The 23473-nt window shown below is 39.3% G+C and overlaps 13 protein-coding genes across 13 annotated transcripts; 5 read left to right on the plus strand and 8 right to left on the minus strand. All coding sequences in view use genetic code 12, as the record gives it.

Moving 5' to 3' along the window:
• Positions 1-156: 156 nt before the first annotated feature.
• On the plus strand, positions 157-1930 carry MED17 (Med17p; the record flags this gene model as incomplete). The annotated part of the gene is made up of 3 exons (XM_051815942.1): positions 157-230; positions 289-1371; positions 1549-1930. The coding sequence occupies 3 exons, from the start codon at positions 157-159 to the stop codon at positions 1928-1930; spliced, it is 1539 nt and encodes a 512-aa protein (XP_051670661.1).
• Positions 1931-1946: 16 nt separating this feature from the next.
• Positions 1947-2444, minus strand: CANMA_003739 (uncharacterized protein; the record flags this gene model as incomplete). The annotated part of the gene is made up of 1 exon (XM_051815943.1): positions 1947-2444. One exon carries the CDS (start codon positions 2442-2444, stop codon positions 1947-1949), a length of 498 nt encoding a protein of 165 aa, XP_051670662.1.
• Positions 2445-3343: 899 nt separating this feature from the next.
• On the plus strand, positions 3344-4177 carry CANMA_003740 (dolichyl-diphosphooligosaccharide-protein glycotransferase; the record flags this gene model as incomplete). Its single annotated transcript, XM_051815944.1, has 1 exon — positions 3344-4177. The coding sequence occupies one exon, from the start codon at positions 3344-3346 to the stop codon at positions 4175-4177; it is 834 nt and encodes a 277-aa protein (XP_051670663.1).
• Positions 4178-4231: 54 nt separating this feature from the next.
• IMP1 (endopeptidase catalytic subunit) lies at positions 4232-4786 on the minus strand (the record flags this gene model as incomplete). The annotated part of the gene is made up of 1 exon (XM_051815945.1): positions 4232-4786. The coding sequence occupies one exon, from the start codon at positions 4784-4786 to the stop codon at positions 4232-4234; it is 555 nt and encodes a 184-aa protein (XP_051670664.1).
• Positions 4787-4926: 140 nt separating this feature from the next.
• CANMA_003742 (40S ribosomal protein uS8) lies at positions 4927-5591 on the minus strand (the record flags this gene model as incomplete). The annotated part of the gene is made up of 2 exons (XM_051815946.1): positions 4927-5186; positions 5459-5591. The coding sequence occupies 2 exons, from the start codon at positions 5589-5591 to the stop codon at positions 4927-4929; spliced, it is 393 nt and encodes a 130-aa protein (XP_051670665.1).
• A 592-nt stretch (positions 5592-6183) lies between these two features.
• CANMA_003743 (uncharacterized protein) lies at positions 6184-9639 on the plus strand (the record flags this gene model as incomplete). Its single annotated transcript, XM_051815947.1, has 1 exon — positions 6184-9639. One exon carries the CDS (start codon positions 6184-6186, stop codon positions 9637-9639), a length of 3456 nt encoding a protein of 1151 aa, XP_051670666.1.
• Position 9640: 1 nt separating this feature from the next.
• On the minus strand, positions 9641-10300 carry HFL1 (DNA polymerase epsilon noncatalytic subunit; the record flags this gene model as incomplete). The annotated part of the gene is made up of 1 exon (XM_051815948.1): positions 9641-10300. The coding sequence occupies one exon, from the start codon at positions 10298-10300 to the stop codon at positions 9641-9643; it is 660 nt and encodes a 219-aa protein (XP_051670667.1).
• Positions 10301-10473: 173 nt separating this feature from the next.
• On the minus strand, positions 10474-11119 carry MRPL27 (mitochondrial 54S ribosomal protein mL41; the record flags this gene model as incomplete). Its single annotated transcript, XM_051815950.1, has 2 exons — positions 10474-10969; positions 11085-11119. 2 exons carry the CDS (start codon positions 11117-11119, stop codon positions 10474-10476), a joined length of 531 nt encoding a protein of 176 aa, XP_051670668.1.
• An 808-nt stretch (positions 11120-11927) lies between these two features.
• Positions 11928-13007, minus strand: DAO1 (Dao1p; the record flags this gene model as incomplete). Its single annotated transcript, XM_051815951.1, has 1 exon — positions 11928-13007. The coding sequence occupies one exon, from the start codon at positions 13005-13007 to the stop codon at positions 11928-11930; it is 1080 nt and encodes a 359-aa protein (XP_051670669.1).
• Positions 13008-13227: 220 nt separating this feature from the next.
• On the minus strand, positions 13228-14481 carry CANMA_003747 (uncharacterized protein; the record flags this gene model as incomplete). The annotated part of the gene is made up of 1 exon (XM_051815952.1): positions 13228-14481. The coding sequence occupies one exon, from the start codon at positions 14479-14481 to the stop codon at positions 13228-13230; it is 1254 nt and encodes a 417-aa protein (XP_051670670.1).
• A 159-nt stretch (positions 14482-14640) lies between these two features.
• ENG1 (endo-1,3(4)-beta-glucanase) lies at positions 14641-17910 on the minus strand (the record flags this gene model as incomplete). Its single annotated transcript, XM_051815953.1, has 1 exon — positions 14641-17910. One exon carries the CDS (start codon positions 17908-17910, stop codon positions 14641-14643), a length of 3270 nt encoding a protein of 1089 aa, XP_051670671.1.
• A 2722-nt stretch (positions 17911-20632) lies between these two features.
• Positions 20633-22303, plus strand: CANMA_003749 (uncharacterized protein; the record flags this gene model as incomplete). The annotated part of the gene is made up of 1 exon (XM_051815954.1): positions 20633-22303. The coding sequence occupies one exon, from the start codon at positions 20633-20635 to the stop codon at positions 22301-22303; it is 1671 nt and encodes a 556-aa protein (XP_051670672.1).
• A 180-nt stretch (positions 22304-22483) lies between these two features.
• Positions 22484-23470, plus strand: MAK32 (Mak32p; the record flags this gene model as incomplete). The annotated part of the gene is made up of 1 exon (XM_051815955.1): positions 22484-23470. One exon carries the CDS (start codon positions 22484-22486, stop codon positions 23468-23470), a length of 987 nt encoding a protein of 328 aa, XP_051670673.1.
• Between the last annotated feature and the right edge of the window lie 3 nt (positions 23471-23473).

A 23473-nucleotide genomic window follows, 5' to 3' on the forward strand; every position in this document is an offset into this window, starting at 1 on the left:
AAGATAAATAGTTGCAGAAGTAGCAAATTTAATTCCCTATATTCTGAAAGCCGTGGAGCATGACGGGGACTCTGAGTCGCGCACAATTTCTTCCTGAAAAAATAAACATGGCTCTAACTAGTTCCTTACGAAACTTCTTATCCTCCCTTAATTAAGATGGGTAATGAATCAGTCTATCTAGATTTTGACCTCAACGATAATGGTCATGTTGATCCGTTTATAAAAGATGAGTATGTACTTAAACCAGTTGTGATTGCAAAAGCAAGAAGACTAACATTCGCCAATTAGGGCTAATTTGGGATTACAAGAACTTATTCCACGAATCCTACAAGAGCGTAAACATTTCGTTAATATCACAGAGAAAGCACTTGTCGACGAAATTGAGCTGCTTGAAACTTCAAAGTCAGTCGATAAAAGCTCGGATGCTGTTGACGAATCAAAGCTAACCCCTATAGGGGCTCAAGATGCAACTGAAGATACGATACAAGAGAAATTCAATATTCAAAAATTTGAGCTTACAAGGAATATCAATAACGCTCTTAATGAAACTTCACTATCACTTGATTTCGTTTCGTTGCTTGTTGCGTCCGTCAAGCCAAATATTGCTAAAAACACAATGTCGCCACATTTGCAAAAACTCATCAAACCATCCTCACTAAACTCAGACAAATTAGCTAAAGAAGAAGAAGAAACCTTGCAGAAAGATACAGCACGCTCTACCAAGATAGGACATGGATGGAAAACGGAAGCGGCCTCGAAAATCACGTGCCTATTCAAGCAATCCAGTGAAAATCTAACCACACAGGTAAAGAAGGAGAATAAATATTGGAACATGATCAGCTTGGTGTGGTCAAATGACGAAGCTTTATTTAGAATGAGGGACCCTGCGAATAACGCTAGAGCAATTGGGGTTAAATATGGATATGGCGATTCGGGGTCTGATTTTCAGGATAAAGGTTTAGCCTTGTTTCGCAAAAACGTGCAAACCGGGGAAGTATCGTTCCACCCATTATCTACGAGTGGCAACAATCTAGTTGCTAAAACATACCGGTACGTTCGTGTGCGCATGTTAAGCAGAATAGACTCCGATTTCATGCTAACAGGGCAGTCTGTTTTTGATTACAAATGCAAGAAATCATCGCATGATATCATTAATGAAATAGAGATGGCCAGGTTTTTCCTCTTTGAAGAAGATTTGTTTTACCAAATTAGCAGAGAAGCTGCGATATTGTTTAGTTACAACGTGTCAGCCACAACCGACAAGGTCACAATTGGAACTGAAAACGAAATAATTGAATTTGAAAACGTCCTTTATGATGATGCAAACGAGGAAGAGTTAGAGAATTACTACCAAAATGTAAGCTCGTTGTCGTCTATAAACAACAAGAAGTGCCAGTTGATTTTAATCTATTTGAAGTTGATGCTTTGTTGCTTTTACAAGTACAACTTGAAATTGAAGCAGAAAGTCCCCACATCCTTGACCAAGTGGAAGCAAAGCAACTCTCATCCACTAATTTTGCGCCCGCTCTTGGGTAACATGCGTCATAGGCAGTACTTGAACGACGTTAATGACATTTTGATCAATTTGGCCCTCCAATACAATTTAGACCCCTCGCCTAAGCTTGATAAGTACACGAATTTAGATGGTAAAACAGCCAACCCGTTTAAGCGTTCAATTGAAATTCCCAACTCCGTTTTCAGCTGGACCATACAAAACCAACACGAAAAAGTTCTAAACGTGGTAATAAAAGTAACGAGTAATGAGGTCTTTGTTGACTTGATCACAAAACTTACAGTCACGAGGTTCGAGTCTATGAATGCTTACAAGAGTAATATGAATGGAACAAATGTGTTGCAGAATGACTACTTTGACCGGAATGATTTGCAAGAATCTCTAGAATGGCTTATTTGTGATTTCACTTCATCATAAATAGATTATATACAGACTAATCTTCAATAACTCTCACCTGGTCATCCTGAGCCTTCCTTATAGCATCCGCATTTTCCTCGACAAATTTCTTCATCCTGTAAAACTTTTCGTCCCTCAAGTTATTATAGATAAGGAAGTTTGTCCAAACTTCAAGCATGGCATAGGTGGCAACTAAACTGTTGCTAACTTTGCTGGTGGGTACAAAGTATATGTATGCGGTGATCAAAAAGTAGCAAAACAATCTCACTGGCACTAAAGTTTCAAAATGGTTCCAATTTTCAGCTAGCAACGGGACCAAATCACTTATGGCTTGGGCCGATACAAAAATTGCCAACATACCCAAAACTGGACTGCTCGGACTCAAGTGTAAGATTGGTGCCTGCATTGCTTGGCCCATGAGTATAACAAATCCTGCCGACACGAGCCCCTCCGGATCTTGAACCAAATAGTACGCTAGCACAAAGTGTGAAACAATCCTGATATATAATAGCGACTTTGAGCTGAGGAATTGCATTGATGTTGAAGTATATCTGGGAGAAGAGAGGTTTTCGGAGGGGTTTTTTCCCATTCTTTTTTTTTTTTTTGGCTTCCGTTTTTTCTGATTTGCTTTGATAGTATAATAAGGGAGGCGTGTTTGTAGCCAATGACACTTACATTTAGCATGAATTATTGGTATTGAAACGTGTAAATCGAGTATATAAGTATGCAAATATGAACTGCCTTTGCCTATGCTTGTGATTTACGATGACCTGCAGTTGCTCTCTGTACTTCCTTTACTGGAAAGTATTTTATACACTTCAAATTGTGTTGCAAAATTTTACTTACATACACCCCCCTTGACTTCATCTCAAACGAAATCTCAACCAGCAAATCACTTGACAAGTAGCTGTTCCTCTTCAATTAAATATCAAGAAGGAGGAGACGCGTTATCAGTTGATATATTATATCCTACACCTGACTGCCTACTATATTGACTCTGTCAAATCAGTCCCCACATTGATTTCCACACCAACAATAAGCGCTCCGGATGAAATGCTTGCAGTTTCTGCAATTTCATTGGCTGTTATAACTATGGTGTTCTTTCTCTTGTTCGTTTTGGTGTGTATGTACGAAAGTATTGGCCAAGACGGATATGTTGCCTAGGTATTAACCCCATTTTGCAGGTCTCATAATTGTACCTTTGTTTTTTATGATAGAAATTGTCAGCGGAGCCATGTTTATTTTCGCAATTTTACTACCGGAAGATGTTATTATAGGGAATAGTTTAGAGGGTTTGATATTTACGTGACAATGAAACACAGTTTAGTAGTGTGCGTGTCTTTTTAATTCACCCAGAAATAAATTTTCAACACTTAACCACGTCGAAACTTCAACACAGAAACATACACTTTGAAAATATACACTGCATTAAGAATGAAATTCACTTCCAGCATTCCAATCTTAACATTAGCTATAAGTGCATTGGGCTATGGAGCTGTAACCGGAACAGTATCCAGCAGCAGTAAAACTGTGCACTTTGGAGAAATTGACACACAAGAGATTAAGGTGTTGCCTATAGAGTCAGTTAAGGATTTCATTGATATCAAACTCAAGTATGGCCAATTAGATGGTCAGCCAGAACAAATTATGCTCAGCTTAAGCGACGCCAAGAAGGCCAGCCTAGTTACACATTACGTTCCTCAAGTTAAGAGTGCCAATATTAGATACACCATTAAGGCAAGCTCAATTCCAGATGTTTTGATTTCGAAGGATGCATTAACCTTGAGCCTTGTTATAGCAGACTCCAGTGGTAAATCCAATATAGTGAAAAGATTGGTAGACATTAAACCTTCTCCTGGTTTGGCTAGTGCAGCCAACCACGAGAAGAAGAGGTTCAAATTCGGAATTCAACCGGAGATACACCACACATTCAAAGAGGATGCCAAAACTGTCAATCCTATTGTACCCATTGTTTTCATTGCAATTGCCACCGTTGTATTTTTGTCGCTTCTTGGATCCTGGGTTGGATTCATTGGATTAAATGATCTTTTTAGAACTGTCAAATCCACTTCCGGCGGTCAATTGTTGCAAAATATCAGCTTCCTAGTCACCTTGATTGGGTTTGAGGTAAACTTTTTCATGTACTACTTGGACCAATCCATTTTTACGACATTGTTCAATGGCTTCTTTTTGGGTCTTGCTGCTGTTTATTTTGGATCTGGCGTGTTGAAATATTTGGCTCAAAACCGTGCATTGGGCAAACAATAGCGAATTTTTATAGAATTGTATAGTTTTTTTGTATATGCTATTAGCTATTTACACTCAGGTTTCATCAACAAATGTGTTCTTTATCCACCTGAAATTGAAGAACCCATTGATTCCATCATTCATGGAGTTTGCAGCAACAATCTTCCCGGTGATTAGCGCCTTAGGGAGCACCCCGTAAGACCTTGAATCTAAAGAATGACAGAGGTTGTCACCAGTACACCACACGTGTCCCTCCGGTACTTTTATAAATTTGTTAAACCCGTCATGCTGAACGATTTCGCTGGGAGTGTTTGTCAAAAACGAAGATGAAGATGGATCTATCAAAACAATGTCCCCTGGCATACCCGTAATACGTTTGCAGATCCGATGCGATGGATCACTTGGTTTCATTGCTACGACGCAATCTCCCATTTCCAAATTTCGTCCGAGTTTATATTTCTTGAATGCATGTACATAATCATGTTGGTTCTGCACTGTGGGTAGCATCGATTCGCCCCTCGTTTCTGTAAACTCGTAAACATTTTCGTGAATTATATGAGCTAGACAACCTGCTCTAAGCGTCCATGACAAAGTGGAAATGGCAAACTGTAACGACTCGGGTATGATCATGTGTGTTCTGTTGAAGGTAGTTTAGGGGAAACTGGGGATTTTATTCCAGTGCACCACTTCTAGGAAATTTTTCGATTGTCCTCTTCCTACAGATTATTTCGATCAAACAATAGTGTTATTTTATTACAAATAAAGAGAAACTAATAAACAAACCCTAAAATCTTACCTGAAACATGTTTCCTTCTGGCTTCTTCATGATCCATGATACCAGCAGAAGTGGTCAAAATAACGTAACCAAATTGTCTAGCTGGCAACAAGTTATCGGTCCATCTCTCAATGTCACCAATTTTAACGTTGAATCTTGGGGAGATCACACCGCACTTATTCAATCTTCCATTTAATTGAACAACAATCTTTCCCGATCTGTGGTCATCAATGTATTCAAATTCACCAATGTAGCCTAATTTATTCGTTAGTATTGAATCCTCAAAATATCTGCAGACCAAATATCACTGTTGAAAAAAGAACAAAAAAGGGGAAAATGTCGAGGAAAAGTAAACGACTAAAAACCTAAAGCAAAGTTCTCATCGTGTAAGAAAGCATTTCCTGGCCTTGATATCCCGAAAGCTTAAAAGACAGAAAGGGACTGAACACCGATCATTCCATCCAGTTATCAATTCGGTGGAGAAAAAAAATAAAACAGCGATGATCTCTAATGAGCATTGTACATACCGTGCTTTTGCATAACTGTTAAAAATCTGACAATGACCTTGGACGATGGTCTTATCAATACTTGACGTTTACCTGTCTTTTCGGCGTTGTTGATAGCGTTCAAAGCGTCTGCCAATACTGAAGTTCTAGTCATTATTCTACTTGAAAAAAAAAGCGTTAGTATGGGTGGGAGTTTTCATTAAAAGCCACATGAGTGTCCAGACTAAATGTTGGAGTCATGAGCCATGTCAAAATGCAAGGGTATTACTAGTCTCTTTGAATAGACTCTGCATGTTGAAGCAAAGTTAAAAACAAATAGAGAAGAGCCAATAGCAGAAGCTTGAATAACTCTCTCGTTGTTATTCGATGAAAAGTTACATGTACACTCTTTTCATGAAAAGAGTGCAACACGTAGAACCCTATATCAAACAACCAAAGACAAACTAATTCCTTGCACATCCATGAAAAACTCAAATTTGATGCTTTGATTCACATAAGCTCTAAGTGGCAACTGAGGTGAAGATGGCAAACATACTCTTGTTATGTTTATTGTAGTTTGATGGTGTATAAGGAGAAGTACTTGGTTGAATGAAAATTTTTCATTTTCTGAAAATTTGGGAATGGAAGAAAGATTTTTTGCTTTGTGTTGGATTTTCTTATATGCACTCCAATTCTGTAAAAACTACACAGAAGAACATTCTGGGATCAATTGGTTCTTGATTGATTTTCATCTTGTATGGCGTAGCATGGCACTTGGCAATACCCCGAATGGTCAAGAAGAAAGGTTATTCTCACTGCAGGTATTTCACAAGGTGAAGCCATTTTGCATTGAGCTAACTCAAGAAGCACTTTCGCAATCAAGTTTCAATGAAGCAAGGGTGGTATCACTCTTATCATCAATTGAAAGTGGCTTGAAGTCGGTACGTGAAGATAGCCAAACACAAGTGGAGTTTGTCGTTTTGCCAAATGTTGCTGACTACATTTTTTTCCCCATTTCGAACTTGCTCAAGAAGCCGGAGTTGAGTGACGCGGTCGTCAAGCACATCTTAACAATTATTGGTCATTTGGTGGAACACTGTTGGAAGTTTAACGTCAATTACTCTCTTTTTGACCAATTGTTTCCGTTGGTGCTTTTTCTCATTGGAGATAGCTCGAAACCCGGGTCTTGTGGAGTTAGTATCAAATCACTCCAATACAAGACATCGTCTGTTTATGTGCTTGATGAAATGATTCATTCGCTTAGCATCGCTTATTTTGAGGAGACTGAAAAGAGGCTCCACTTCTTGAGTAACAGCATTCTGTTAGCACTCGACATACTTAATTCGACCAAAGCGAGCAACCAAGAGGCAATTAGTCTCCTGGTTGACTCTTTCCAGCTAGTTCAGAAACTGCTTCTGAAAATAGACTCCGACAAAAAGTCCACAATACTACCGGGTATTGTTTCAGCCATTACTAATTTTGTCACCTCAAATTCAAATATCAACTACCGATTATTCACACATGTATTACGTTTGTTATCAGATGTCATTTGTACCTCATTTAGTGATAAAGATCTTCATGCTGAGTTAAAATTAGACAGCATTGAGAATATCACTGATATCCATGCTGTATGGGATGATGATGAGAGGACACTTGATGGCACTGAAAAGAATGATATTTCCATCAAAGAGCAAGGTCATAGAACTATGCTGTGGCTTAAAGCAACTTCTAAGCAGTTGAAGATTACCTTGGTCGTTCTTTTCAAATCACTTCTTCTTAGCTCAAGAAATAAAGATCGTTTGCGAACAAGGTCTGAGCTAGGCGACGAAGTACTTGATTTTGTAACATCCGTGATGCGTACCTGCTTTATTTCCTTATATGCTGAGTTTGCCCCTTTGGCGTTAGACATCTGTGCTATATTGATATTTGCCACTTCTTGGGAGAGAGAAGATTCAAACACTAAAATTTGGGAAGTCTGCTCTAGAATTATGGAGGTGATTGAAGCCGATGATAATAAATGCATCGCTTATTACGAAGTTTTGAGAGGAAAACTAGCGAGTTTAATTGATAACAAGCTATCCGTCATCATATTCTCCACAGATGATGACAAGGTGACTTTAAATTTGAATGCAATAAAGCTTCACTTTGCGATGCTCAGTCAACTATCTTGGAAGCTGGATATTGGCTCGAATGAGTTGAAGTCGTTAAAAAAGAGGTGCTTACAACTATTGTTGCAAATGACGGTAGATCTCGTGAGATTGGAAAATTCGAAGAAGTCGACGACTACAACTCCGTCGTTGTTACACGGTTCGCAAAATCAATTAGATTCTATTGAACTCCCGGGATATGTAAATGCGAAAAGCGTCAAGACAGTACTGAATTCAGCGTCAGCAAATAAGGTTCTGTACTTACACCAGCTACAGCACATATCTTCTCAGTGGAGTCGTACCTCGCTCTCACTTGAAGCTGAGTTGACAATTGGTTTAGGCTCAAAAGTCTTGGAGTCGAATTTGGTCTCGATTATTTCCTTCTTGTCGAAGTTAAAGTACAGTGGCGGAAAAGAGCTTGATTTATTGGATTTGGAAGACTTATTAGAGTACTCGGTTAACTCCAGTGCTTTGGAAAAAGGGCTCGCCCTATGGTTTGCTTCAATTTTTGCTAAAAGTGGTTTACGAAACCAGTCCTATTTTGACCCATCTGAATTTATAAATGTCGAAGATTCTGATATGGATATTGATGACGTGTCTAAGGAAAATGAGGCCTCCTATCTTTTGCTAGTGAAGGCGGAAGGTATATTGGATGATTTGGCCGACATAAGTGGTAATTTTACGAACCGTGAGGAAGAGGTGGCTTTTGTTTCTGCTATTGAAGCGATTGGATGCGTCGTTGGCACAATACCGTTGGCTCAATTCAGATCCGATGTACTAATGGACTACTTGCTATGTTTGTTCCAATCATTTACTTGGACGGATAAGTCACGGATTCAATCTCAGGCCAGGAACACCCTTCAAATCATTGTAAATGGTTATTATGAAGGTTCATTAACAAGGATGATCATGGACAATCTGGACTACTTAATTGACGCGATAAGTTTGCAAATGACAGTGGCTAGTAACTTGACCCCTCTGTTGCCTGGGATATTGGTAATCTTGATCAAGATTGCCGGTGTTCAGTTGTTGGAAAGCAACCAACTATTTGATGTATTTTCAGACATTTTTGTGATATTAGATTCGTACCATGGGTACAACCAGGTGGTGGAAGGTTTCTTCGTGGTGTTTGAAGTGGTCGTAGAACAGATCAAGCTAATGTTTTTGAAAGATGATAGAGCAGTTGAGAATTCAATCCGAGTTGAGTCTCAGTTTAAACCGTGGGGCATGACTAACAAAGCACAATTGATAAATTTCCTACAAGACAAAACTTATGTTGGTCCACTTGCTGAATTTTATAGCGAAAAGGAATATTTTGAGAGGACAGAGGATAAACCATTTAGCGAGATGGATAATGATTCTGATGATGAGGAGGAAGAGGAGGATAAAAATACGAGTGAAGAGGAACCGTGGACCTCGCCGATCCCAAAACCAATTTATGAGGTCTTGAAGCGCATGTTCAACTACGGGTTCACATTAGTGTCACAGCCATCGTACACTTTGAAAGCACAGATCATCAAAACTCTCAGAATTATATTCCCCTTACTTTGCACCGACTATAAGCTGGTTTTGCCGATCATGGCAAGTAACTGGTCAATATTGATTACTTTGATTACAGCATCCAATTCATTATCAAGTTCAGCGGTGGTACAGTCCTCCCTTTCTCGGGAGCAAATAAACATCGCAATTGAGTCGCTCAAGTTTGTCACTGAAATATTGAATCGTGATGGTGACCAACAAGAGTATTTCTTTGGTCGAAAGTTTCAAGAAACTTGGGGCTATCTCTCAAAGCATTCTGAGTTGGTATCGAAAACGGTAAAGGGAAAGCATTCAGCCGAACTTGTTGTCGCAGAGAAGGCATTAGCAACGTTTAGAGTTTTCCCCAGTTTGAAAGATTCACTCGTGGAGTTTCTAATCACAGGGGTCCAAAACTATAGTAAAACAGTGCCTGATTTGACAAGGTTTGATTTGATTAAATTGTGCTACAGGCTTGAAATTCCGCAAACTTTGGAGCTTACGCGAGATACTCGTTGCATCTTAGAAGTGTTGAAGATAAAATCTAAATCATGTAAATAATTTATTCTTTCATTACAATGTCTTGTACATCTTGTATATCACCCTCGTTCAGTGCGGAAACCAAATCATTAATTCCTGCTTTCTTCACGGGTGTTTCTTTCTTGGATGTGGAACCAAAATTGAGAATTTGTTGACCTTTGGGGAGTACTGGATCTTGTTTTGACGAAACTTTAGGGGATGATGCATTTGAACTCTTCTGGCTGTCCTCTACTGGCTTGCTCGGTCTCTGTTGAATAGACTCTATCGTATTGACCTTTTTCTTCTGTATTAGGTCTCCTATTGGGTATGTCTTGGGTATGGTGTCGCCTAAAAAGTTTAAAGCATCATGACTGCTAACAGCGTTCGCAAAGTCTTTATACTGAATTTTCTTACGCTTGTCCACTTTAGCCATCAAACTAGCCTGTTCAACAAAGTACTGAACAAACAACTCTGTTGCCAATCCAGTAGCGTAAACGGCTCCTTGACTGGCCCCTGAGAAATCGGGGTCCATTTTGAAAATCTTTTTGATCTTCGACATGGGAAGTGACATTTGCAGCGACTCCTGTCCATTATCCTGTTCTCCATTGGTTGTGTCTACTTTATCAATGTCCATAGAAATCGCCTGAGATGGCTCGGAACCTGCTTCGACCGAATGATTATCTGTCTTCTTATCGTCGCTCATATCTGACAAAGGGTAGTTAAATGTACACTCAACGCGTCTTGGGTCAAGGTTTTTTTTTTGATTCTTTTTTACCTTTCCGATACAAAAAGCTTCACTTACATTCCTTCAGGTGTCATTAAAGCACATCGTCGTCCATTAGTTATCTATATACAAGAAAAAGGCCCTCATTCAGTCTATTGTTTTTCGCCATTCTCTTCCGTGCTCTCCCCATCTGTCTTTGATTTGGGGCGCACAATTCTCTCTATATACCCTTCCTTTTCTAAATCAAGTTGATTATAATTGGAACCATTTTCTATGAAGTTGATAGCATTGTGCAAAGCTAGCTCGGGACTTTTGAAGCTATCATCGTATCCCTCTACTTTTTGAATAAATTGAGGCGAGTTGGGTGAGACCAATGCCTTCAACTTCGTCGTATTTAGTCCACTTGGAACTACATAAGTCCTGACTTTGTTCCAATCTATGTGATACCTACCACGGCTATCTAAATGACCTATACCAGTTGAACCTGTACCTTTATAGTAATGTTTGTTTCCTTGTTTCGTAGTTAACGGGTGTCTCTTTGATCCAGATTTCAATTGCCCGTAGTATAAGGTGCCGTCCCTAAACGTTTTCCATGGCCTTCTTAAAGTCGCTTGGACTGATGCTTGGAAACTGAGTACTTGTGTTGCTCTCATTGCCGTATATCGTAACCTCGGTATTCGTCTTGTAACTGGTTAAAATTTTTCTTTTTTCATCTTATAAAAATCGTTAATTGAGAAGCGGTGCTACCAATTGATTTTAAAACATCCTACTGCATTGAGAGGAATAAAGCTGTAGCATGACAAGCTTGGATTAGCAACCTTGCTTGTTTCTAAACTTGTTGTATTTGATTAACTGTCGGTATTGACAATGTGTCTTTTTTCCCTAACGGAATAGCTCTCATTTTCCGAACAAAGTTTGTTTGGCTTACAGCCGCTCCCCTGTCAAAACAAAAAATAAAATTGCAAAAGATAAGGTCCACACCATAGCAACCAAAAAAGAAAAAACAAAAAACAGAAACAGAAGGACCCCATCCAATCTCGATACCACTTAGCATCGCAACAGTTCAATCGCCACTTTTTATCAACAAACATGTCTATTCCAGAGCAACCAAAAAACAAGGGTTTCTTTCCTCCGCAACACGGATATACGGATCTCGATGTTAAAACTCATACATATTCCAATAAGCCAACTCCTCTTCTGGCACACCAAAACAAGGCTTCTGAGTTTATATCTGAACACACTGATAAAGAGCATACAAAGAAGTATGCCAAACAGGGAGGAAAAACGTTATTCAATGCTTTGATTGGTATTATATGTCGTTAAGGGTAGCCAATTACCAATGCAACAAAGGGTCCAAAGACCGTTCATGTAACGAGATTGTGCACTTTAGAAAGATAAAGACAGCCGCTCGGAGAAAGGGTTGACAATTACAGTCATAAATTTACGTATAGAGTATACTTCAAATGTATAAATTAATTTTGTATTCGACTACTCGTAAAATCAATTGAAGAGCTCATGAAAGCTAGGAAAACTTAGCAACAGTATGTTACCTGTCTCATTATCTCTATAAAGTTTCACCAAAAAGCCTAAATCCTTTATGTGGGCTCTAGATCTTTGACTTTAAATGCGACAACTCTTTCTGCAAAACCTCAACGACTTTACGACCCATTCCAACACTTCCTTGGTATCCACCCGCACCAGCACCATAGTCGTGAATCAACCACTTGTATTTCGGATCCACTTCAATCCTAATTCCATCTTCTCTGAATGGCCTAAAACCTATGTTGACTCTCTTAATTTCAATCTTTGTCGGGTTGTTTTTGAACTTAGGGTTAATCAACAGAGGGACATACTTAACTGCTCGTCTTATCAACCTAGCAGTTAGTTCCTTGTCTTCTTCGACAGATTCATCGCCAGGCCTGAAGCACCCACCAATGATTGATCCACCATCTCTTCTTGGCATGACGTAAAGCATTTCATCAGGTAATCCCGGAAATCCCTGAACTGAAATAGTTGAGTCGGCACTGTTTTCCACCAAAAGCGTCTGGCCCTTTACCAGGAAGTTTTCTTTCCTGTCTTCTACACCACTGATTTTGGTGGCGCCTAATCCAGTTGCATTGATCACATAGTCCGGATCATTTGTTAAAGTCCTTGCCTCTTTTATGTGCTTGATGAGAGGTATTTTTTGAAACCTGTTGCCCAATTCTTTATTCTGTTGCACCAAGTAGGAAAGGTATATAGGCACGGTGATGACCACGCCTTTGAAAGTAGTGCCAAGCGAAACATCGTCAAAGGGGATCTTGTCCTCTTCGATTACTTTAAATCCTTTTACAGAGTCCCTGTACCAGGGGATGAATCCTTGAAGGTTGCCTTTAGCCGAAGCTACTTCATATTTTGTGTAGTACGATGTATTATCAACAATCCAAACACCTGCTCTTGGGTCATTGGCAGCTAATTGCATGAATTTGTCATAGCCTGACCGGTCTATCTTTTGTAATTCAACATCTTGTCCAGTTGCAAAAGACTGCCAGTTAGCACCCGCCCAAGGCGAAGTGTAGGAACTGTCAAGATCACCAGGGAAGTGGTGAGCAGCAATAGTGATTTCCAAATTAGGGTTCCATTTCTTGAGCTCAATAGCTGTGGTGAGACCAACAACTCCTGCTCCTAATACAACAATCGAGACCATTTGAAAACTGACAGTAAAAAGCTGGGGTTCATTCGTGGGGTCGAGAAAGATTCCGTCCTTTTTTTTTTTTCCTTTCTTTTTATCTCTTTTTCCAGCGTTATAAAGAGCTACAATGGTCTGATCTCTAAAGCAAAGAATGCCACAAAGAGGGGTTTTTATTGTACATGTTATAACTACATAAAACAATAGAGTACTCAGTGTTTTCGCTAGTACAGTTGATCTACTTGCTGGTTGGTGGGGGTGGTACGTTATCGGTTGAAGTTTTCAGCTTTGAGCTCTCATCCAACTTTTTTGATTTCTCCAACTCTTCGTTCATGTAATCGTCCAAAGACTCTCCTGCATTGAGAGCCGATACATGTTTCTTTTTCCGACTGGATGATTTTGGTGGATGTGGTGATATCGTTGATGGGGGTAAAACCGATCCCATTGGTGGTGGTGGTGCCGTGTTTATAATATTTTTCTCTGAGTCAAATGGATCAGCCGCTGTAGCTGAGTTCACTTGATACTCTACATCAAGGTTGTTTTCGAACAACACATCGTCAATCACCGAGTCGTTTTCAAACTTGCCAATGACTTCCGGAATACGGTGGAGTAGACCGTAGCCGACATCGCATCCAAGAATTCCTCGGTTATGACCAGTTCCCCAGTTGCGAGACAAGTTAACTGTGACAGGACGCAAGATGTCGTAATCATGGTTGTACACATAAAATGTTATGGGAATGTACTCTTCGTGAGTTTGCGCATGGTAGTAGTTGTAGTAATTCGATACCGTATTTGACAAAAGAGCTTCGCCTCCCTTTGTAAGTAAGCCTTTGCCACTTCCGTCAGTAACATAGGCAGAATCGCACCCGATGATAAAATCAGATTGAGGAACCAATTGTGATCTGAAAGCCGGCGAGCCTTGGTGAGTATTTAGGATTCTCCAGACATACGTAGCTGTGTTTAGATGCTGCGATTCTACAGTTAACCCGATCCGTTTGAACTTGTCAGTAAACAATTTGACAGTTGAAAGATCATCGTCGTTTTCCTCATCGGGGATGAAATCTTGCAATGGAACACTTATTTGTCTCACTACTCCACCTTTTGCATTCCATACATCAAGTTTAAGTTCTTGCTTTGTTTTAGCTAAAGCCAGCAACTCTTGAGCTAGCAAATCGAAATTCACAACAGACGCTTGTTCAGACGTGGTGTTTGAGCCATAGTTTATACTACCGTCATCATTGATCGAGTATGGAAAATTGGACATGGGATATTGCATCGGTAACTCGTGCGAATTGATTTTGATGATATAGTCGAACCATGCCTCGAACTCCTTGGAATGTGCTGCCGAATGAGGTTCAACGTATAGAACGCGGAGTGCAAACCCTCTGTTGTTTATCTGTGTAGCATTCTTGAAATAAGAATCATTAAGGGACGCTTCCTGTGTAGTGTGGCCCTCGAATCTGTCGACTAGCTTTTTGGCAAAGGAGAACATTGCAGTAATTGATGAAACCAAACCTGTTGACTCGTAAACATTCAACAAAAACTGGCATTTATTTTTTTTTCTTCAATGAAAATTATATGCGGCTTAACAAAATCAAATTAAACGCCCTAACAAAAAATACACTCGACGAAAGAACTATATATAAGTCTACTATAAAATACCGGCTGAGAAAGCTAAACTCCATGTACGACTTTGTCCATTATCCAAGTAGCCGCTTTTCCAATCCTCCGAGCTAAAAAACTCGTAGGAAGATTGAGGATCAATGAGTGCTTGGTTCAATCTCAAGATTCCCGTCCAGCCACTATCCACATTATCAATGAATGTTGAAATTTGATCCTGCCATTCCTCCTGGACATAAGACGGTATCCTAATTGAGGAACTGGCTGCTGTAATTGGCAACATGTGGATACCGTGCACATATTCGGGGTTTTGATCTGGAGTGCCAAAGTATGTTGTATAATCGACCTTATTTTCAAAAAATATACCACTAACCTTGTTGGGGAGAATTTCTTGTGGTTGCACAGTGTTGTCAGACTTGTAGTAAAAGTACAAGTTAAAAGATCGGCTCATTATTGACAACATCAAGCCACCCCTCGCTTCCATTGCATAATCCTCGATAACATTTCCCCACAACTTCATACCATAAGCGAAATGAGTATCTTCAGAACTGGATTCCTGGTTTTTACCATCATTGCTTGCATATAATCCTGCCGCCCAACTGTGCCCGTCGTACCAGGAAAATGATCTTGACACAGGGAAATACAGATCGCTTCTTGATGGATTTGCCACATCCCTAACTAAAGAATTTACCCAATCTTTGTGGTCCTTAGCCCAGGTTCCACCTAACTTTTTGTCAATGTAACCCACTACCGCTGCTGCATGAATGAAGTAGCCATAATGGAAATGATGGTCGTTGTAAAAGGCACTTCCAAAATCGGCACCATCGTCCCCATTTTGAGCGGCAGTAGAGGTAACCCCACCAAATTTCGTATCGTACATCAAAGGATAGTACTGCTGGTTATTCAAGAAAGTTTCAAATGCATCTTTCAAATCTTCCAAGGTAGCACTTGTCACCGCATCGTCTTTGATAATTTCACTGACTACCAACAAGATCTGTGCGTATTTGTCAATAACTTTACCCGAGAAGTAATTTGAGTTCATGTTCTCAACGGTAGTGGCAATGTCAGCAGCAAGCTCCTCATTTGCTGATTTGGCTATTAAACTTAACTGGTCAGCAGAATAAGACAATTGATCCGATCTTCCAGCATGGTAAGGCAAAAATTGAATGTTTTTGTCAATTGTCTCCGAGAATGATAATTGGTTTGTTAAGAATGCTGTCATTTCCCCTTTAGTTTGTGATGAAATTGTTATTCCTGTAGCACCATCTGTTGAAGTCAAGGTTTGAAGGTGATGTGGCAATGCAAAAATAATTGGGTTACCACTGGATGAAGAGCCAGAAGTTTCATAAACAAACAGGTATGATGCAGATGATGAGCAAGCAACAGTTCCTTGTAATGTGGCATCTGTGACATATATACCTGCAGCAGCGTCATAAAACTGGTCCTTTGAAGATTCGGGAGCTACAGCCACTTGGATGATTAAACCATCAACAGACTTTGATGCTCTTAAGTGGAATGAATCTTCAGCAGTAAATTCAAAGTCGTCATCTTCTGCGGGTAACGTGATGTAGATCAACCATTCCACTCCATTGAACAAAGTGGCCCTGTATTTTAAAATATTTGGCAACAAAGCTTCTGATTCTTCCAATTTCAATGTCTGAATACCGTATAACGAATTTAATTCGGCAATCAAATCACCGTTGTAAATTGCAGTGGCAAATCCCATACCCTGAACAATTGGAATCTCGATATAGTTTAGGCTGTCACCAGCTGTGGCCGACAATTTGACTTTGAGTGCCATTTCTGTCATATCACTAAGTGCCATGTACATTGAATCTCGGTCAAATTCAGTGGCTGAGAGAATCATTTCCCCACTATTGGTTGGATTGAAATAGTATGATGACACCCCCACATTGTTTGTATTTTGAGATCCAAACACTCGGTTGGAAATATTGGTGTGTTGAACCCCGAACCCATAGTAATTTGTTTTGCTCCAGTACATTCCGTAAGGATAGGTGTATACCATCAGATCCTGGTTGCTCAAAAACAAATTGGCATAGAATTTATTCGTTTGGATGGGTGCACCATTGTTGTTCACTCCTGATGGAATTGACAATGGCAACTGTTGTCTAGGAAAGACTGAAGGTGGTGCATTCGTATCAATAGGTGAGAACAAATCTCCTGAATAGCAAACATCAGTAGCGGCAATAGCGGCTCCTGTTTGTGTTGAGGAACTTGATGATAATACTCCTTCAGATGAAGTTTCTGGCAAAAGTTGTGTGCTGGAAAGGAGGCTTAGAGATGATTCAGTTGATGTAGCACTTGTTAAGTCTGACGACAATGCTACTGAAGAGTTGTGGTATGGTCCGGTTGACAAAGAGCTGATCAATATGGTTGACAACGTGGTTTCAATCGGTTGCAATGAATTGGAAGAAAATTCGCTGGCTGTTGATGAATATTCCAGTAAATTCGTTGAGTTTTTCGTATTAGGAAATGTCTCTGTAGCATTATTGGATATTGTCACATCATTTGTTATTGAGGAAAGGTCTATGGTGATTGACTTGCTCTCTGACACAATGGATTGTGATGTTACTGGAGCAGATTTTGTTGTTGGCAACGGCTCCAAAGAGGTGGATGGACTATATGTGCTTTCAGGTGTTTCTGTTGCGCTGAAAATAGTTGAAGTGGTTGTTGTTTGAGCAATCTCAACAGATGTTGTCTGAAAGGAAGCGAGATCCGTAGTGAGAGATAATTGCCCAGTATTACCAGCTAATGTGCTGGATTCTGTTTCGCCAGCTGCATTCTCGTCTGAACTTGAAGTAGTTGTATATGTGGTGTCGCTAACAATACAAGGAACAACGGTGGTATATGTTACGATTTGACATCCTTCAGATGAGCAGGACAGGGTGGTTTGTATGGCTGTTGAATAAGAAGTTATTGCGTTTGTAGAATTGCCAATCTCGGTAGTTTCGTCTTTAGGGGCGTTTTCAACTCCGCCCTTTAGTTGAGCTGTTCCGGTCTGATATACTATGTGGGTTTTTGTACGAGTAATGGTAGAAATGACCTGGCTGTTTTCCTTTAGGTTTCCATTACCATCACGGGCATGGACAAAAACAATAGGAATACCAGTGGTCAATGCTTCTGGGTTGTTTGGTAATAAACTGCTAGCAAAATATGAGATACATGGGCTGTCAACGTAATGTGTATTGGTGACTGTCAATGGTTCATCTTGCTTGGCTCCTGTGACGACAGCGGCTGCAATGAAGGGAAATATAGCTGTCAAGAAGAGTATCAAATTCATGATGTTGGAGATTGGTAGTAAATAGGACTTTAGTATAACTTTTTAGCAAAAGACTGGGGGAATTAGTGGAAGGCAAATTATTTCGTGAATTGATACCAAAACATGTAACTTCATTGTCAAAACAGTGACATACTTAACTCTCTTTATATAGTCCGTTCTACATCACCAATTGTGTCTTTTGCAAAATCAATTATTATTCTTTTACAAAAGTAACGGTTACACAAAATCTTTCTTATTGCAAGCTCGTTTTTATAAATACGAGCACAACGTAAATATTACTTGTTTTCTTGTGATCTGTAGCGAGTAGCTTTGTGTCCAATCTCAACGGTTTAAAATTGAATTAAAATATAATTGAGCAGTTTGTATGATGTATAATCTTGTCAGTGTATGTGCTGGTTAACCAATGCAAAGCAACATACATCCTATCTCAGATTGCTTGACAATTGAAAATGAGAAAATTCACAGTTTCAAGGGTGTACACTTGTTGGACAGATTATAGTCAGGGGAAGGGGGGTTGCAAGTCTTTGTTTGGGGCACGTTTGAATTGGCTGTGTTGAGGCTGGGCTGAGGCTGCAGTCCAATTTCTTTGTTTATGGTTTTGTTGACACGCAGCAATAAATTACACAAAGAGGGCCAAACAACACGCACTGCGCGAAAATAATTTCTTTTTCTATTTTTATGATGTAGAAAAAACAGCCAGCCCCAAATTTTCAAAATCTGGAAGAATCACAAGAAGCAAGAAATTTGTAAACATACAGAAACTATACATTTGCAAAACTAGTTTTTCAGAAGAGCGTTTTCATGCTTGAATAAAATTTCTGTATTTTCAAAAGTCTCATGAATGTCCTGGTCATTGAGTATGGAGTGAGAGATGCAAGCTAATTGCCTAAATATTTAAAGCACCGATTGGTGAAACTTGTGTCTAGGTGAGTTGTGATAAGTTCATTGGATTGATACAAGACCCCGTGGCGTTGGTTTTGTTGGAGAGTAAACCCCCTGAATATAAGTTTGCTGACAACAGAATGAACATTATGTGTATCGACATGGCAACCAAAGTAAGGAGTCACCTCGAGTGCATATAAGGAAAAGAGAGGGGATTAGTCCAGACAAATTGTGATTTATCACCACTCTTCATAATAACTAGGAGCAAACTTCAATGTTAAAAGGTCCTCATATGTAGGTAGAGAATGATACTTGTTGGGTATTCATCATGGCAGTATAAATTGTAGACGATATTATGTGTAGGCAAAGTAAAGAACTAGCTAATCGAGAAAAAGGAAAAGGTGAATTCTCCAGCAGAATGAGTTTGGTGGTCTGTATTAAATAGCTGGACCATGAATGATTGTTTTGAATCTGCTTTTATCCTGTTACTCGTCACATTCCAGATTATGTTACAATAAACATTTCTCTTTGAAAAGAACTTGGCAATAATTATGTATTAAATAACAAGGTTAAATTCATCCAATAATGCAAGATGGAAGTCTGGGCGAGGTCAAGACGTCTTGGCGAGAGATTGAAATTTCCCAAAAGTTGTGTTTTGTTTACGTTTATGCTTTTGTGAAATAGTTGGTTCAACTGTTCTTGTTGTAGGCTCTACAGTTACATTGCCTAGCAAAGAACATCAACATGTTGAGATGCTAGTCATAAGAGGTGTCTTGTATGTAATCAAAAGGCTATTCCCACACTACAATGTTAAATCTTGGAAATCGTTTGGACAATGTGTTGGCTTCTGATATTACTGTAGATCTACGAACCAATTTAGTTCCTTTGCCCGAAACTCCACGAATGAATTGTTTATTTTCTTTTTGGACCTTGTGTGAGGAACACGTGCTAAGAAAAAGGTAGGTTGCAATGTAAAGGCAATGAGTTTAAAGAATATGCATATTCATAAGATACAGCTGCGCATAAGCAACCTTGATCGAATAACTATCTTGTAAGTCGAGAACATATTTTGCAACATTTCAATCCAAAAAAATTACACACATAAAATTCATGAGCAACAACACTAAATTAGTAACTGATTTAGGCTTCATTGATGTTCTCAAAACTACTACCTAACAGCTGTTTAATCTCAACAAGTGCATTTCAAGATTACAAGCAAGCAAAAAAATAATACTCAACTGCCAAAAAAGTAAAAAAAACTTTGCCCACTGTCGGGATTGAACCGACGATCGCTCCATTTCGATTGTATGGTACGAGTGGAGCGCCTTACCACTTGGCCAAGCGGGCTAAATTTCGGTCTGTTAGACCTTTCTGCAAACTCACCGTAGCATTTTTATGCACGTGAAATATAAGAGAGCCACAGTTTATTTTATCACTTTCCAAGATAAAACAGAAAGCTTTTTTGTTGGAAACAGTTTCCTATTCTCATGAAAGCCCCAAATCGTGATACTCATTCTGACACTGAGTAGAAATTCCTCTGTGGAAACTTTTTAATTAAACGGGAATGGTGTTTTTATTAAGCCGAGTTACGCAATCTTTAATTAGATAAAAACAAAAACAATGGAAAATGTTTTATTGTCATATCTACAATTTTTAGTCAAAACATTACTCATATAAAATTTTCAGAAATTAGATAAATGAACCTGTATTTCGTGTTGAAACTTTATCATAATAAGGTGAATACATACCAAATACTTTACCCCATTAATAATTAACAACTATTTGCTATAGAATTAGTCATTTAGTCTAACTGCGCGAAGAATATATATAACCAAAGCTAATGTCGAAAGGGTTCTGGGAACAAATGAAAGGGTTTCCTACATGGCAGCTAACATTGATATGCTTGATCAGATTAGGTGAACCAATGGTGTTTACGTCGATTTTCGCATACATTTTTTTTATGATCCAAGATTTCGGTATCGCCAAAAATGCTTCTGAAATTGCCACTTATGCTGGATACTTATCAGCCTCATTTGCCATTTGTCAATTTTTATTTTCAGTTCAATATGCACAGGCCTCAGTGAAATTTGGCAGGAAGCCAGTGTTGTTGTTTGGAGTTATGGGAACCGCTGTATCAAGTATTCTTTTTGGGTTCTCGTCAAGTTTCAGCATGGCATTAGTAGCTAGGTCATTGATGGGCGCATTGAATGGAAACATAGCTGTTATGAGAGTTGCAATTGGTGAAATTGCTGTGGAAAAGAAACACCAAAATATGGCTTTTACTGCATTATCAGTGATGTGGGGTATTGGTCTGATAATCGGTCCTCTAATTGGAAGCAGTCCATGGCTTACAAGACCCGGAAAGACAAAAGAACAATTGATAGAGGTGGTGAGCTATAGTGATTTTGTCAAAAGACATCCGTACGCCATGTCAAATATTGTGTTGGCAGGATATCTTTTTCTCAGCTTTGTATTGGGTTTCTTATTTTTGGAGGAAACTGCGGACAAGTTTAAAAATAGAAAAGATTACGGTTTAGTGATTGGTGATTGGATTTTTCTTAAATTAGGATTGGAAGTGCCAAAGAGACCCTGGGATAGGGCTCTTGATCTTGAACAACCTCATGAGAGAGAAGAGTTGATACATCCAACTGCAATATATGCTGCAGTTGGCGGCAGCGAAGAAGAAGAAGGAGAAGAAAGTGACGAAGACATTGACAATGCGTTAGTATCGCGGAGATTTGGAAATGCAGCTAGACGAAGATACTCATCGGAACAACTTGGGCCAGTTACTGATGGGCATTCAGTGTCAACCAACGTGAGCCAGTCTTTCACCAAAGAAGTTTTTACTATACCGGTTATACAATCGGTGTTGTCCAATTTCTTACTTTGTTTCCACACGGTATTGTATTCGGAATTCTTGCCAGTCTTGTTAGCTAGCCAGTTATTGGTTGACAAGTTGGTGTTCCCATTTACCATAGTTGGAGGCTTTGGGTGGCAAACCAATGACATTGGTGCTTTGTTATCATCGACAGGAATAATTGGAAGTATAGCAGTGATATTTTTGTTTCCTGTACTAGACCACCATTTCAGGTCAATCACCATCTTACGATTATCGTATGCCTTGGTTCCTATAGCTTACGCTATAATTCCATACTTTTTATTTACTACTCATGACTACAACTCATCCAATCTGGAATGGTTATCAAAAGGTTTATTATATGTTACAAGTATGATAATCAGTGCCTCTGTTTCAGTAAGCTTCCCAACAACAATGATTTTGGTTCATCGAGCTTCTCCTGAAAAGCACAGAGCTCTAATTAATGGATCAAGTTTGAGTTTGAATTCATTGGCTAGAGGTATTAGTCCAATTATATTCGGTCATTTCATGACTTGGTGTAACGAACATGAAATGGGGAGTGTGCCATGGGTTATCTTAGGGATGCTTGCTCTTATCTGTCTAGTTCAGTCCTTTTATATGGACGACTATGATGATGATGAGGACGATGAGTAGGAGTGGTAGATGTAGAAGTTTATTTAGATACTTGTAACAATTCATTATTTATTCTTTGCACTACAGCTAGTCTCTACGTTTTGCAACAAATCGCTAAAAGAAAGACAAAATGGAAAAATCGATCATACACTTTGTCTACCTTACAACAACTACGCACCACTCGTTACACTAACACCTGCAATGTCAATCCTCACCACTTTGGGCATGTTTATAATTGATGAAAATCAATACATTGACCCACCAGCACCTAGACAAACCAACATCATTGGCGGTGCTGGTACATATGCTATAATTGGAGCTCGAATTGTATCACCACACAAACTGGGCCAACTAATTAGCGGGATTATTGACGAAGGTACAGATTTTCCTTCACTGGTGCATAAAGAGATAGATTCATGGCACACGGGTGTCATATTTAGAAAAAACAATCACCGATTGACTACAAGAGGCGTTAACACCTATATCAAAGGCATTCGCCATTTCCACTACCAAACAGATAAGCGAAGGATCGATGTAGCAGATATCTTACAATATGAGAACTTGACATATAGTAAATGCTATCATTTAATCTGCTCAATTGATCGTTGTCGAGGTATAATTGAGGAGATCCAGAAGATCAATCCGAATGCTAAGTACATTTATGAGCCATTACCCGATGATTGCATTTCTTCCAATTATGACAAATTACAAAATCTACTACCGTTTATTGATATATTTACACCAAACTTGGACGAAGCCTGTTCATTCTTGCCTCATGGTACAAATTTGAATGCTAGAGAACTTTGCTCAAGGTTCGTCCGGTTTCAAAAACTTACCAATTCCGGCACCGTCATTCGTTGTGGCGAGGACGGGTGTTGCATACGCACCATAGATAACAGATACTTTGAACTACCAGCATATCATCAGAATCAAGATGATGTTGTGGATGTTACAGGTGGTGGAAATTCATTTTGCGGTGGCTTTATAATGGGATGGTATTTGAGCCAGGGTGATTGGCAGATTGGTGGTGTTTGTGGGAATATCGCTAGTGGGTGCATTATTGAAAGACTAGGTATGCCTAAAGTGTGTCAAGACGGATGGAAATTCAATGGTAAAAGCTTACAAGAGAGGGTTGATATTTATCAACGTGATAATCCAGCACTAAATATAAAGGTAGACTGGTTATAAAGT

Source organism: Candida margitis, assembly GCF_024628925.1.
Source record: "Candida margitis strain CBS 14175 chromosome Unknown scaffold17, whole genome shotgun sequence".
Classification (NCBI taxonomy): Eukaryota; Fungi; Ascomycota; class Pichiomycetes; order Serinales; family Debaryomycetaceae; genus Lodderomyces; species Lodderomyces margitis.